Genomic DNA, 15475 nt, shown 5'->3' on the forward strand with positions numbered 1-15475 from the left:
CCTGACCTGGGACTCCTCCCAGGTTTTTGTTGGTCACTATGACGCAGTACATGTGATAAAACCATCAATTTTCAGGGCTGACAGTTCCCAAAACCTTACAACTGCTAGATTAGGCTATAATTATGCTTAAAAGCATTGTCTGGCCTTGATGTCAGGGGGTGCTTTGACTTTATTGCCATAACTGCTGCCACTCTTTTGGCCTTTATTTGACAGAAAAGCTGAAGATAGAAAGTCTAGTTTGAAAAGCAGTTTTGGTCTTAGTAGTTCAGGTTTAAAATGGCACTCAACATACAGAGGCTTATCTTTTAACTTATTCGTTTTGACTGTAACAAGTCTGGGAGCTATGTGTAATTACAGACATGGCTCATTTGACTGACGATGCTGGAAAGTTGTAGCTGTTTTCCAAGAGGCAAGAGCAGTGCAGGTACTGCAGGTGGGTTGCGAGATCTCATTAACAATACATAAAAACCATAAACATAGTTTTCAAAATAGAACACACATTTGCAATACATTATTTAATGTTAAATAACTTTTGAATCATAACTCTGTCTCTCGCAGCCTGCCACTGTGTCATTCTAATGACGCTATCTATGCCTTCATAGCCCTTACAGAAGCTTTTCTAGCAATCCTGGAAATAGTTAATAGTTCTGCTACTAGTTTAGCATTAGCCACCATAAAGCATCAGCCACCTAAATAGCTCAAAATGGAGAGAAAGAGAGACAGAGAGCCCGTGATGTGGCCCATTGTTTCACTGCAGACAGAAACTGCTTTTAATAATGACTCAAAATCAGTCTATGAAAAAGTGCAAGGACATTTTTTGCTATCATGTGAATCATTCGAATGACTATTTTTTCACCTTCTGGTCCCCAAGAGCTGGGAGAATAAGTATGTACAAAAAAGCTTTGCTCATTATTGTACCATGTCACACATTAAAAGCTTTGAGTTTCAATTTTCATTTCGTTATTTTCTTTTGTCTTTATAGTCCTATACCATTTTCAGGACAGGTTGTCCTAAAAAAGGATGCCTAGAGCTTTACAATGCATCAGAGGGTTGATGTTTTACAAGTTTTTAAAGACAAAAAGTCCAGGTGAGACTAATTCGCTAAAAAATAGTTTAGGGCTCGGAGGGTTACCTTTCTTCGCAACTGACAGATTTTAAGATCTTCTGGCAAGAACTTTCAGCTCGTTCCTGAATCCTGATTCGTGATTTAAGGTTACTGGCTCTTGCTGGTTGGGGTCTAAAGCTTTGGAATTCCCTGCCAGAGGATCTCAGATTAGCCATCCTTATGTTCACTTTCAAATTATTACTAAAAACTTTCTTTATCTCAGTGCCTTCTCTTCATCGTTGTGCTGCTTTGAGTTACTTTTGTCCAGTTACATTTTTCTTCACTTTTACACATTTCATTTTACTGTGATGTTTAACATCTAAATGTTGACATCTCTGTGTTTTGACCATTTATACTCTAATAGTCTGTAGGGAGATCTGTAAAGTTAATTATTAAAAGTCTGATCAGTACTGGCCCTTGTGTGCTTAGGCCAATGGCACAGTACCATAATCAAGCTACCTACATTGTACACTGAATGCTGGAATACAACGTCAAATATCATCTGACTTGTCCTGGTGTAAACAGCTTTAGAGTTGACCTGTAGTGTCATGGTTTGGTGATGAATTTTACTTTATTGCATTCCTGCAAAGAAAATCTCCTTCCACGCCCTAACATTGGAATCTGGGAAATGCAGCAAGGCTGAAAACCTGTTTGTACCACAAAGGATGCCACATGATTCACTTATTTTCCTCTGAACAGAATAAAGGTCATCTGCTTAACAGGAAAGGTGCTGACGTCTTCCAGTGACAACCCCACAGATTTAGATGCCTCCTGAGTCTTTTTTTCTTTGCCATGTGGAGGAGTGGACACCCCCCTCTGACCTCACCACATTTCCTGTGCGGTTTCTTGTCGCAGCTGGGGAAGGCCTCATGAAGCTGGTCACATGACTGGGGACTTCCATTGTAAGGAAGGGAGGCAGGAAGCGGATTGGAAGCCAGGCCTCTCAACAGTCTCACTCGACACCCGGCCGACAGCAAGGCCGAGTCACTGTCAACAAGCACAATTAGGGCAGGCACTGAGGTGGCCTATTGTCCGACAGGGGGGCTGCACATATTTACGTCTGTAAGAGTTTCCCTGTGCCTGCCTGAGTCTGCAGAGAGGAAACAGGCCGATCAGAGGAGAACGTGCTGCGTTTATCATGAAATTGGGCCTCAGTTTTCACACAGCAGAGGACAGAAATACCTCAGTGCTGTGGAAAGTCAACACAGACGCATGAGGAGAAGACAGATGGTGAAATAGTTCCCCTGTTTGTGTTAAGAGCTATCAAAGAAGCTAGTGGCAAACTTTCCAAAAACAGGACTGTAAAAACATGTGTCCAACATGAGAAGGTCACTGTTTTAGAATGTAACACCCATTTATACACACTTTCACTCCTTAAGACAAGTCAATAGATGCACAAGTCAGCAGTGAAGTTAAGAGTTATCTTTGTTATTATTCAGCTATGCTGAAAACATTTTTATCATTTATTAGCATAGTTAACTGGTTTCCAACTAACTTGCCTTAAGATTGCCGCTGATATGATAATCTGCATTGATAGCTGTTTCAATACAACAGTGACAAAAAGTAGGTCTATGCACCCAAAATGGTTTTTTGTTTGTTTTTAATCATAAAAACTGCAGCCAAATTCATGGACACTTTTGAAACTGCACAGATATCAGTGCAAGAGTTTGCCTGCAAAATTTGACTGATCTATTTCTTTTCCACACAACTGACTTAAAAAAAAAAGATGTACTTGTTTTTATCAGCTGGTACCTATTAATACTAGTACTGCCATTAGGTAAAATTCACCTAAGGCTGTTTTTCAGTTGTGTCTTAATTTCAAAATCTGTTCGTCTCTGACTTTTCCTAAAATGTTTACTATGGCAGCTGGTGTTTCTTGAAATAATTTCCATCAATCAAAATTCTAAAAATGGCCGTTTACACCTATAACTTAACCTTGCAAAGCAGATGGATATGCCTGTTTCTGTGTTTCTCACTGGTGAATCCATCTTGCAAAGCTCCCGTCTGAACTGTTTGGGTCTGGTTAGAAAGTGACAGGACCAACTAGTGTCGAGGGGCAGTACATTCGGGTGCAGCGGAGTCGTGACGTTATGCAGTTCTGTATAGAGTTTACTCCTTCAGTAGGGGCACAGCTCGGTAGCGGCTATGTCACGTGTTTTGTTGCTCTAATTGGCCCGCAAAGATGTGACAGACAGAACGTTTATCCAATCACCCTCCGAGTTTTTTGTAAAAGGCTCTGGCCTTTCCCAAACGCTGTCTATGAGTGGTTTTCCAGATGGATCTGTGAAACATAGCAAGAAAAACATGTCATGAAAAAGTATCTAAATATCTAAATTCTGACATCCTTTACAAAGAATAGTTTCAGGAAATCAAGGTCCACTTGTGATGTCTCATCACTGTTAATGAGTGCAGCAGTAATTTTGATAAGAATAAACTGCAGACACGACTTATGTCACGTTATGTCTGTATTTACCTTTACTTTGGATTTGTTGGTTCAAATGTAGCTTTGTACTTCAAATTTCTACTGACATGCATCCAAGATAAATCATCAAGTCTACAAAGCCTATTGGGTTAGTGATATTCAAACCCAAACATGCCTGACTCCATGCAGTTTGCTCATGCTTTGTGTCTGATTGTGAAGATGAGCTTTCGGCACCTCATTTATCTGCTGTGTACAGCTGCACTCTCCTACTGTCAGAGCTCAGTTCTCTGCACTTACAGATGATTAGTGGGAAAGGGAGTGGACACCTTTCTAGTTTATTATGATGTCCAGAGTCAAAAGATGTTAAATAAGATTCCATCTGCGAGTGAGACATCATGACAGGTTCATCTAGATAAAACACAAAAAAACACACTCATCCCCATCCTGCTTAACAGACCAGACGAACCATATATGTAAAGGTTTGTCTGCATGAGTCGGAGTTGAGCCTTAGACCGTCTTTGAGGGATTTAACCCTTTATTATAATAATTACACTCAGTTTAAGGTAACATTTTCAGACTTCATTTACAGTAGAATTGTTGTCATTATCACTAGACAGTTTGTGCATGAAATCCTAATAAATACTGATGTGAATACCCATAACCTTGAGTTTATTGTCTTTTTTTTCATTTTAACTACATGTGACTATTAATGCCACCATTTATGTAATGTTAATTAGTTAGAAGAGACTTATTCACATGAAAATGAACATATCTGGGGTGCAGATGGACAGCAGGTCATTGTATATGGGCAGCCCAATTTATAATCTGGCCTGTGGTTCCTTTCCTCTGTGTTATTCCCACCCTTCTTTCTGATTATATCCCCTATCAGGTCAAGTATGGGAGCATATGCTGGTTCAGCACCTTGCTGTGTCAATCTTTATCCTGTACTGCCCTGGCCATTCTCCAGGCCTGTGCCAGTTATTCTCCCAGCTGCCCCCTCCACATAGCATGCAGTCGCTTCCAGCATCTGTACCAGTCCACTGGGTCCTGGACACCCAGTATCTGGTGAGCTGGATCATGCCCAGGCAAGTGGGCTGGGTAACCGGAGAAGTGCAGCTGGCGTTCCCCAGTCAGGCAGGTGACCCTTCCCATCCCCACTGTCCTGAGCATGTCAGTCTGTGGTTGATCTGAGCCTCTCAGTGGATGGATTACGCTGCCTAGTTAGGTGAACTGCTCTACAACTTCCAAAGATTTGATCCAAGGCATGCCCAAATGCCTGGATCTTCGTTTTTGTCCACATGCATTTCCAGCTTTTCAGCCTCTTCACTCAGCAAGCTAAGAGCTTCAACAAGGACATCTACAGTCCCTGCATGGATCACAGCATCGTCAGCAAAGTTCAGATCAGTGATCCAGACATCGCCAAATTACACTCCGCAGTTTGCTGTCACTGTTAACTGCCCAATTATCCCATCCATACAGGGACTGCAGAGTGTTGGGCTTAGACACACTCCTGCCTCACCCCAGAATCAACTGGGAAGAAGTCAGAGGTAAAGCCACCGTACTTTACAGCTCTCTCTGTACCAGAACATAGAGCAGAAATCAGCTGGATGATGAGTCAGAGCTACTCAACAAGTCGACCACCTAAAACTCAACTCAGTATGCAAGCAACCCTTTAATGAATTCTCCAAAGCCAATAAGTAAGGACAAACCACCAGGATGTGGACAACCATAGGTCTCTTAGGTGACAGATATCCATTTTCCTTCTCTCTAAATGGAGGTATAAAAAGCCTCCAAATAAATCTTTCTAAGAATCGGTCCAGTTTTGCCCAAAATGCACTCAAATGGCTCATTTGGATAGTTGCAATCAGCCTCATGCAAAGAAATTCTACCAGAGCCACAGCTCAGTTTAGGGAGCATTGAAATTTTTGAATGAGTTTATTAATTTGGTTTCTTTCTGTCTTATTTGCACAGGTGTAGAGGGTGCAAAAGCTGCACAATCACAGTTTGCAAGCAGTATTCTTTCCTGTTTTAGTCCCACTTAAAGACTTTTAGAGGCCTGAAAAGTCTTGATTTATTTGACTTCAAGCAATTTAGGAGATTTAATTTTTTTTTTTTTTTCAGAATTTCAAAGATTAGTACAGCAATCAGTCACTCTAAGAAAATAAAAATATCATTTTAATGCATATGTAGATTGTTTAAGAGGCCCAAAGAAAGAAAAATGACCTGTTTTGACCTTAGAGTATTTCAGAGACCCAAAGAGATTGAAGCATTTTAATTTTTTTCCTAATTTAAGGATCTTCAGAGACATAAGAAAGGCAAAGTTTCCTGTAATTTCTTGATATGAGTATTTTATGGGGCTCATTGAGATTAAAGTGTCAAACAATGAGGGTTTTTCAAGCCCAGGAGAGGAAGAAATACCCTAAAAAGATGAAAAAGTATCCTTAACATGAAAAACTTTATTCCCTTTTGGGAGCTGGAAACTTGACGACATTGTGCTCCAAGTCTGTGAGGCGGTACTTTTGCTATAAAGTGTACCGCAGCATGCACAGCTTTAGCAGTTCATTACTGACTGTGTAGATGTTGTAAGAGGAGTCTATTCATTCTAATGAGTGTTTTTTTTAACTCAAACACCATCAACGCAGAACTGCAATCACACCTTTCACACCTTATCTGCCATCTAAACCAGGGGAGAGAATGGGAGGGCACAAGGTTTTGTCCAAGGCAGTTTCTGCTAAACATAGCTGTAAATAGCCTCGGTCCTGACACACAGCCGCACAGCTTTCAAATGAGAAACTGTGAGATCAATAAAACCCTGCAACACCAAGGGCACTGAGACAAAAGCTACAGAAACAGCTACAGTGCTGCTGGGGATGTTTTAAAGGCCTCATGATATCAGCTTTTAGATCAGGTGCTGGAAGGTAAATGGACAATTTAGCAAAAACATGGTTTTTAATTATTTTTCAACTCTATTCTATTTCATAGTTTCATGTTTCAGCTGTTTTGGAGAGGATTTTTATCAAGCTAAAATGTTTTTTTTCAACAAGTGTTGAAGTAAAACCATGTTGCATTGAAAGTAGTAGTTTACCGATATGAATATTCCAATATTGGAGCAGACACAATCAAAATTAGATTATTTGCTCAGACCTAATTCCTGGTTTGAGACAAATCCCCATCTGTTTTGTGGTCGAATATAAGAGAAAATCCTGGCTTTGTGGGACTGTTACACCAAAAGAAGTCATGAAAATCCATCATCATTGTCATCAGCCATTGGCTAAATTTTTAGTTTAAACATTGGTATCAGCATCAGCCCTGAAATTTGTATGTATCTCTAACCTTTATCATCTCCTTCTACGTTTATTTTAATCTAGATCCATTTAAAAATCAAGATGTAATGTTTCCTGAAACATTTATCACTAGTTACAATATGATCAATTTAAGAGGGTTATTTCTAGTTGTTTAATAACCCATTTTTACAAAATTTGTCTTTACTTGTAAAACAAAGCTTAAAATGTATTCAATAAAAATCTGTCCTATTGATGCTTCTGTGCCGGGAATAGCTGAATAGTCCATCCAATGTCGTGAACACAACATCTGAATGCTTTGAGGGATTTTCCTAAACTTTTCACAAATACTCACTCTGACTCAAGATTGAACTGTGCAAAATTTGAAGGCTATCGGTCAAAGGTCAAAGTCATTAGGCCTCACATTCACTCTTTCCGTATGAATTATAAGAACACTTTGAAAGATTTTCTTCAAAAGTTGCACAAGAGTCAGTCCATGAATGGAAATTTAATCTGTAAATATTTTGGAATTTTATTGAAAATTTTGAGGTAGGAAATACCTTTTGACATATCTCTAAATTATTATGGAAATTAAGGGAAAGTGTTTGGAAATTTTGGGTGGAATATTAAGGAATATTCATTGAATTTCTGGTGAAAATTTTATTTAAATCTTTAGTCTTTTTCTGAAAGTTTCACTGAAACATTTGTGAAATATTTCAGGAAATTTGAGTTTTTATTTGAATTTGAATTTAATCAAGGATAGCCCCTTTAGATGAAGCATCTTATTTTCAAGAGGTCCTAACACAAATACATAGAACAATACAAACTACAATACAACAGACAAAACCAAACAAAAATCAACAAATACAGACAGCTCTCCAACTTCCCCAGCCCTCCCTGGGATTTAAAAAAGTATTAACCACTTTTCACAGAATTTTTGGGGCAAAATCTTGGAAATTCGTGGAAGTTTTTCTGTTTTGGAAATCTCTAGTAGTTTTAAGGGAAACTTTTCCAAGACCTCCAAAACTCATTAGATCCAAGCCATCCCAAATAGGTGGGATACACTAAAAATGCATTCCAAACAAAAGCTCAGGTCTAAGAAGGTGAAGGCACCAACTTTTACTCTGGCTCAAAAATAAATGAATGAGAATTTTGTAGTCAGACAAAGGTCATTAGATCACATTTTCATCTTTTAAGATTTCTATAATTCAATCTTTCTCATAAGTTTATGAGGAAAGTTTATGAAAAATGTGTTTTTGGCTGAAATGAGGTTTTATCTCAGAGATATTCTATGTCTGTATTTTAAGACAAATCTGCTCTGTGTGTCTGACTTAATGAGATTCTAGTATCGTGCCAGAGACTCAGATGAACTCTATGAGGATTCAGTATTTTCAGCAGTTACCTGATTTTCTCTTAAGTCACTCCTTGGCCTACCTGAATGTAGTTTCAAACATTTTGGATGCATTATTTAAAATCTATTAGCCTCTGCTGATGCAACATCCAAAGGATCAGAATTAGTGCCAAGTAAAAGTCAACAAATAACAACACCTTTATGTTAAGTAAAGCTGAAATAAAAGCTTGTTATTTAGAGGCATATTCATCTTAAGAAACCAGGAAGACAGAGTAGATGTTTTAATTCAAAAAACTCTTTCCTCCAATTCAGATATTACTACATTTTTCAACCCACAAAAACAGCACTTTTTTTTCTCTAGTCAATACAACATGATGGTTCTCTGGATAAATGTATGATCTCACTGAAGTGTATTTTTCTTAAACTAGTGAATGAACAGGTGTTTTTGTATTTCAGTTTGCCATTGACCTTAGTGAGCTGAGATTCTTACTACCAGTCTGTTTCCATCCCAAGTGTGACTAACGTATGTCGACATGTTGTGCAACAATGTGGTGTAACCTCAACCGCATGGTTTCACTGCTGCAGCCACAGACAGCTGATTGTCTCCTTTCCTCATGCATAATGAAACAACGCTGTTTGTAGTGTAGAGCCTAAAAGCTCTGCTGCTGATATTGATGTGCTGTGAGCAGGATTTAGATATTCAGTATCTCCTCTCCAGCTGCAGTGCCTTTTCCTTCTTGTTTGTAACAATAGTAAATATTTATCATCGTTTAAACAAACTTGCCTCAGGCGCAATAATTACTGTACAGTCAGAGGAGCTCTGGCTGCAGAGCACTTTCATCACATCATGTATTTTCAGATTATTACAGAGGCAGACATCACACAGACTTGTTATAATAATGTTGTTCTAGTCAGCAAGACACCGGAGATGAATTGCTGATTAGTTTGACTTCCTCCAAGACATTTTTCCAAATTTTTGGGAGATAGTCTTAAGCATTATGTTGACTCTTTAAGAAGTAAAGCAGCAGTTTATCAGAGCTATTATTGAATGAAACATCTGATTTTTCTGCCCTCTGAATGACAGAAGTGCTGGAAAATTGCGGCATATTTTATTTTTTGAAAAGATGAAAAAAAGATGTTGATCACTTGAACTTTGCACCAACTAAAAACCAACACTACATTTACATGGTTGCACACAATATCTTAACAGTTAATGTGACTGCAGCAGTTCTTCTGACCTGATGTAGCTGTCGTCAGGTGAAATGGTCTCCTGGAAGAACTGGAACTGGTAGAGGTAGAGGACAACGAGGTGTCCAGCGCTGAAGATGGCCATGAGGACACACATGCAGCTGAAAATGAGGGTGTCAAACGTCCGGCAGAGAGACCACCAGGTGCAAAGGAACAGAAAGATGAAGAAGTAAACAGCGGAGGTCAACGAGGGCAGCATGACGCCTGAAAACAGAAAAAATTCCATTCATTTTAACAATTGTTAATATTAGTCCTCATGCATAAGATTTAGGGCTTTCAAGAGATAACATTTTTTAATCAGGATTTATTTTAGGATTTCGGTAGTTAATCCGATTTATCTCATCTTTTTTATGGCTTTTTTTTTGTTTTTTAACATTTTATTTCTTTCTGTTTTTTTCAATTCATTTTTATTGCCCAATGATACAGTCTACAGGTAAGAAAAGGAAAAGGTACATTATCACAAGATTATACATAATTAAATATTCCAACAAACCTCTGAGAATCTTAATCGAAATTCTAGGTCTTTGTCAGATTTATTGACATGCTTTTTTGGGACACCTTTTTGGCTACTCAGAGGAGCCAAGAGAAGGTAACTACAGTATACACATCCAAGGAGAAAGTGATACAGAAAAATAATAATAATGAGAAGAAAAAAAATTTATTAATAATAATAATAATAATAATAATAATAAAATGAAAGTTTTGATTTTCCAATTTGAAAATGATAACAATCAGGAGAAAAGGAGAAAAGGAAGGAAAAAAGGGGACATGATTCCTGAAAAATTGATAAAACCAGCGCTCCCTCATTGTGAAATGTTTACAAAATCAGGTCTCAGAGGTTTAATATATTGCACCCACTTTGAAATCTGTTGTTATCTTTCCCATCTTGTAAATCTCCGTCAACGCATCTATCCAGTTATTTTTTGTATGTTCAAAGGGCGTCATACATCTTTTGGTAAAAGCCTTCTTACCAGTTGTCAACAAAGAATCTACCAAATAATTATCAATACCTTATATAATTAAGATATATGGTTTTGAAATCAAAGGAGAATTTTGTTTTGTATTGCTTTATGGCATTTTTAAATTCTGCTATTTTGTACATTAAACTATTTTAGAGTCATCTTGGACTTTTCAATAGTCTTAAACTAACTGATTGCAGACGTGCCTTTATAGGGCGACTGAAGATTTAACATGTACTCAACCGTGAAAAAGGAACTCCTTTAAGAACAATCCTACAGGAAAAAAGGAAACAGTAAAAAGACAAATGTTTGATAACCATTGTTGTAGATGACTTTGATTTGTCCAATGGGAGCAGTGGTTGACTACAGACTTTTCCGCAACGAGCGTGAAAGGCCTCACGGCATTCTGCAACGGCGAGTGTGCGCTGCTGTCTCCATAAATGGGAGGAGAGAGCAGACACATCCCTGCTCACAACAGCGTCTGATAAGTTCCATGATGTGTTCAAGTGAGCTTGGTACTCTGAAGTTTCCGACCTCCGATGTAAATATGTGCGCTGTGAAACTGCTTAAAGTTGGACCTCCAACTCAGAAACATGGAGGAAAAAAAGTCTATTGGATCTAATCAATCAAAATGAATGTTCATGTTATTTTCCCCATATTTCATTTAGAAAATACAAAGTTTTGAACCGAGAAATCCAGAGTTTTGAGTTTCATTGAAAGCAGCAGCTCGAGCAGTGGCTGCCATCTGATCACGGGACGCCGGGGTGTGTGTGAAAGCTGGGACGTGCATGGCTCTGTTACACCTTTGTGTGAATTGCTTGTTGCAGAACAGAGACCGGCATTCCTTTTCGCCTTTATTGTGGAATCTCTGTGTTAAAACGGCTACAGTGTGCACAATAATATATGTGATAAATTGTAATTTTAAAAAATCATGCACTAAATGTTGATTGTAGTTAATTGTGATTAATGTGATTAATCGTGACAGCTCTGATATAATTTCAACACTTTTTAAAAGTACACATTTGGAGTGGTTCCCAACCATGACAGTGTGATGAAAGAGAATGAATATTAGTTATAACTGATATTTCCAACATTTATCTGCTGTTATTAACATTTTTCATTATACCTGTTTGCATTACACCTTTCCTGACTCAAAACCAAATCCAAAAAATGCTGATTTAAAGTCACTAAAATGGCATTTATTAATTTTTATTAATTAGTTTTTGAGTTCAGGTTGCGTGAGGTACTTGGCAACAGTTTTAGTGCATTAGCCTAACCAGGACTTGCTGGTTACATTGGCAGGGAAGCTAGACTCTCAATGCAATAGACGGGTACAGCTTCTTCACGTAATTTAGCAAGTGTTTGGTAAATATGGGCCACAGAACAATGTTGTCTCAAATCTATGCTCTATCTAAATTTTTGAAGTGTTTTTTTTTTCTCCCAGAAGCCTTTGCCTTTGGCACTACAGACATATTCCTTTAACAGCCTACTTCAAAAATACCAAACAATCTCTTCAAATCATGACTGCCTTGTTCCCTCTCATTTTAACATTTCTTTTAGTTATTAGTGATATGCCCTAACTCTCATCCTGCTTTCAGAGCAATGCTGAAGAATAATAACAAGCAGTGCACTGAGGGAAGATAGGTATCAAAGAGTTGACTATCATGGTTTACCTTTCCCAGGCAAATTTATATAATTTAAAAGAAAATTGCTGATGTATTTTATGGCTTTATGACTCCTTAACAAAAAAATGAGATCACCAAACATGTGCTGCTGTAAGATCAGCATATGAATGCCCTTTACCACACACAAAGCTGCTCACCTGTCATGCCCAACAAGATGGTCACCACCACCTGCCCCGCAGTAGTGATCAAGTTCCCAATAATCTCCTTCACTTTGGATGCAACCTCGGCCACCAACCGCAGCACCTTCATCTTAGTGCTCTCCTTCTCTTCCTCCTCCTCTTCCTCCTCCTCCTCTTCCTCTCCCTCCAGCTCCTCATCCTCTTCGTCCTCCTCGGCCTCGTACCCGGCTTCAAAGTCCTCTTCCAGCAGGATGTTGTCATCCAGGCTCAGCTTCTCCTCTTCTTCCTTTTGGGGCAGGATGACAGTGACATATTATGTTTGAGTAATGAGTGATGGTGCAGTTTGAGGCTCTGAGCTCTCCATGGTGCTGAAAACTGTTTCCTACAGGTAGCCCTCCCAGCTGGCAGCATGTTTGAGGATGTTTATTCTGCAGCACGGCTTATTTAAACATTTCTGTGGTTTATGTGGCTGTTCGACATATTTGAGCAGATGTTTTCCCCTTTTCGCTCACAATCTAATCCTGCCAGCTCTTCCTTGGCTGCTTTTTCTAACCAACTGTGTGTCCCTTTTTCCTACAGTCAATAACTTAGAGACATAATGACTAGTGAGCCATTCCCTGTGACTTACAAAACATTCAAAAGGCACTAGACGAGGAAAGAATGAAGCGGTAAGACTGCTGCATGACTGAAACACCAATTTCAGCTCAGATGGCTCTCTGGTGGAAGAAAAAAAGCTTTGAACATAACGTAGGATCTACAATTGAGTTCCTGGTGCTTCTACTCAGCAATGGAGAGAGGTGCCATCTGTGCCAGCATGAGGAGCACATTAGAAGTGAAAGTAAATGTGGTTTTAATTAACACTGAGTCATGAAGAGTTGGTAGGACTCGCCAGCAGATGAGTGCTGTAATCCAAGTCATCAACACACAGAGGAAACAAGCTACGCTAACTCCAGCTCTGCTGATTCCAGTTTGTGAAGCTCAATACTGACAGAAAAGACTGGGTACTGCAATGAGTTAAAACCACTGTGAGGATTAAGAATCAAATCTGAGCCGCTACAATTTGCTTATATACTCACCAGTTATGGTGGAAAGCACCTGGTCCTTTTTTTTTTTCACTTGTCCGGTAATATGAGATCAAATCAGACATAGATGTTTACATTGCTGGTTTAGGGTTATTTCTAGTGTGGAGAACTTTTTTCAATCATAATCACTATTATGCTGATGAGCATGTTCTAAAAGAATGTTCTTATTGTGTTTTGGAAACTTCTGAATTTGATGCCTGCAACACAATCCATAAATAAAAGAAGCACTCCTGAAACACTCAGTTGTACAACCAATGTGGTGCAAGGTGCTCCAATTTCTAAAAGACCGCATAGGAAAATAGTCCAAGAGTTCATGAGCAATGCTACTGAACATGCAATTGCAAAGAATTTAAAGATTTCACCATCTGTAGTCCATGATATTATCAAAAGATTCAGAGAACCTAGAGAACATAAGAAGCATGGCTGAAAACCAACGCTGATATTTGATCACTCTGGCAGTGCTGCTCAAAAACTGGCACCATTCTGTGATGGATATTTTAACATGGGCTCAAGACGTCATTGCATCCACAAATATGTGGATTTTATGTGGCGATAATGGCTTTCAAGTCTTCAGGGTTAAAGAGGAAAAAGACCATCCAGATTGCTATGAAGAAAAACTAGAAGGGCATCTGTGGTGGTATGAGGGTGTATTAGTGCCAATGGTGTAGGTAACTAGCACATCTGTGAAGGCACCATTAATGCTGAGAGGTATATACAGGTTTGGAGGAATATATGCTTCCACTCTGATTACATCTTTTCAAAGGACATGCTGCTTATTTCAGCACAACAAAGCCAAGCCACATTCTGCACAAGTTACAGCAATATGGCTTCACAGTAAAAGCCTGCAAGTACTAGATTCCTGTATGAAACAAGACCTGTTTCCCATTAAAAATGTATAGCCCATTATAAGGCATAAAATACGTTAACAGAAAACCTGCACTGTTATGCAACTTAAGATGTATACTAAGCAATATGGGAGCTAAATCCACTTACAATAGTTTTACTATTTCAGCTCCTCAATGTTTACAGTACAGTTTTTAGAAAAGAAGATGATGTAACGGGAAGTGATGCACAATTACTTCAATTGCAGTTGCAAAGGTAGACTGTACAATTACATAATCACATATAAGGCTGCAATTATTTTTAAATTTAGTAGAACTTGAAAAGTTTACAAAATGCATTTAAAATTACAATAGTGCCACTTAGGCGGTTTATAGAAGTATCTTCATTTAGAAAAAAAGAAGAATGAGAAATGCATACTTCAAATCAATCATTATTCTCTGCATTTTCCTTAATAACCAAGCAAGAAGACTCATGATGCCATTTAGGTATCATATTGTAATCTCAATTGCAAATTTGCAATATTTTTAAGTATCAGTGCAATCGCACATAATTACCAGAATGAGCAACACTAGACACAGTGGTGAGTATTTTCCTGTCCTAACTTTTTGTGACATGTTGCAGGCATCAAATGCAGAATGTTTGTATATTTCCAAAAACGTAAAATGTATCAGTTTGATTGTTAAAAATCTTGCTGTTAAATGCAATTAAGATGGCGAGCCTACCTAGGTTCCTTTATCTCTTCCCATATACTTAAATGCATTTTTTTAAACAACTCTACTCTGTCATATTGCCATTTGTATGGGGTTATAAATCACATAGGATATCCAAAGCTCATCTACACAAACCCCTTGAAAAGGGGGGCCTTGGACTTCCCGTTTTTAAACACCATTACTGGGCAGCTAACTCCTGGGCTCTCACATACTAGAAATACGGTGAGGCAGAGATTGAGAAATACCCTTCATGGTTACAGCTTGAAGCCTATGCTACCAAAAACTCCTCTCTTCCTGCTCTCTTAATTTTCCCTCCTGTACTTGTTGATAAATTAATTCAACAAAATTTTATCTTGAATAACTCCCTACGTATCTTGAACCAAATCAGTGTGGCTCACTGAACTCCAAGTGACTTTATATATGCTCCCATATGCCAGAATCATTCATTCAAGCTAGGACAGCTAGATAGGGTGTTTGAGGTCTGGAGGGATAAAGGCATAAGGACCTTCATAGATATATACATCGATGGAAACTTTGCTTCTTTCACTCAGTTAAGTACCAAGTTTAATCTCCCAAAGTTGCACTTTTTTTATATCTCTAGATCAGGCACTATGTCAAGGAAAATTGCTCAAATTTTGAATCCTACCCTGAACCAAGTTCCTTCCTTGGC

General features: G+C 38.5%; 1 protein-coding gene across 3 annotated transcripts in view; it reads right to left on the reverse strand.

Moving 5' to 3' along the window:
- The window catches only part of LOC121519970 (piezo-type mechanosensitive ion channel component 2), a 142624-nt gene that overhangs the window by 77273 nt on the left and 49876 nt on the right, over nucleotides 1-15475 (reverse strand). For all 3 annotated transcript variants that reach the window (XM_041803110.1, XM_041803111.1, XM_041803109.1), the window contains exons 6-7: nucleotides 12189-12456; nucleotides 9398-9611 (exon numbers count right to left, since the gene is read on the reverse strand). In XM_041803110.1, the coding sequence (XP_041659044.1) occupies nucleotides 9398-9611; nucleotides 12189-12456 (482 nt within the window). The remainder of the gene's footprint in view (nucleotides 1-9397; nucleotides 9612-12188; nucleotides 12457-15475) is intronic.

Source organism: Cheilinus undulatus, linkage group 13, assembly GCF_018320785.1.
Source record: "Cheilinus undulatus linkage group 13, ASM1832078v1, whole genome shotgun sequence".
Lineage (NCBI taxonomy): Eukaryota > Metazoa > Chordata > Actinopteri > Labriformes > Labridae > Cheilinus > Cheilinus undulatus.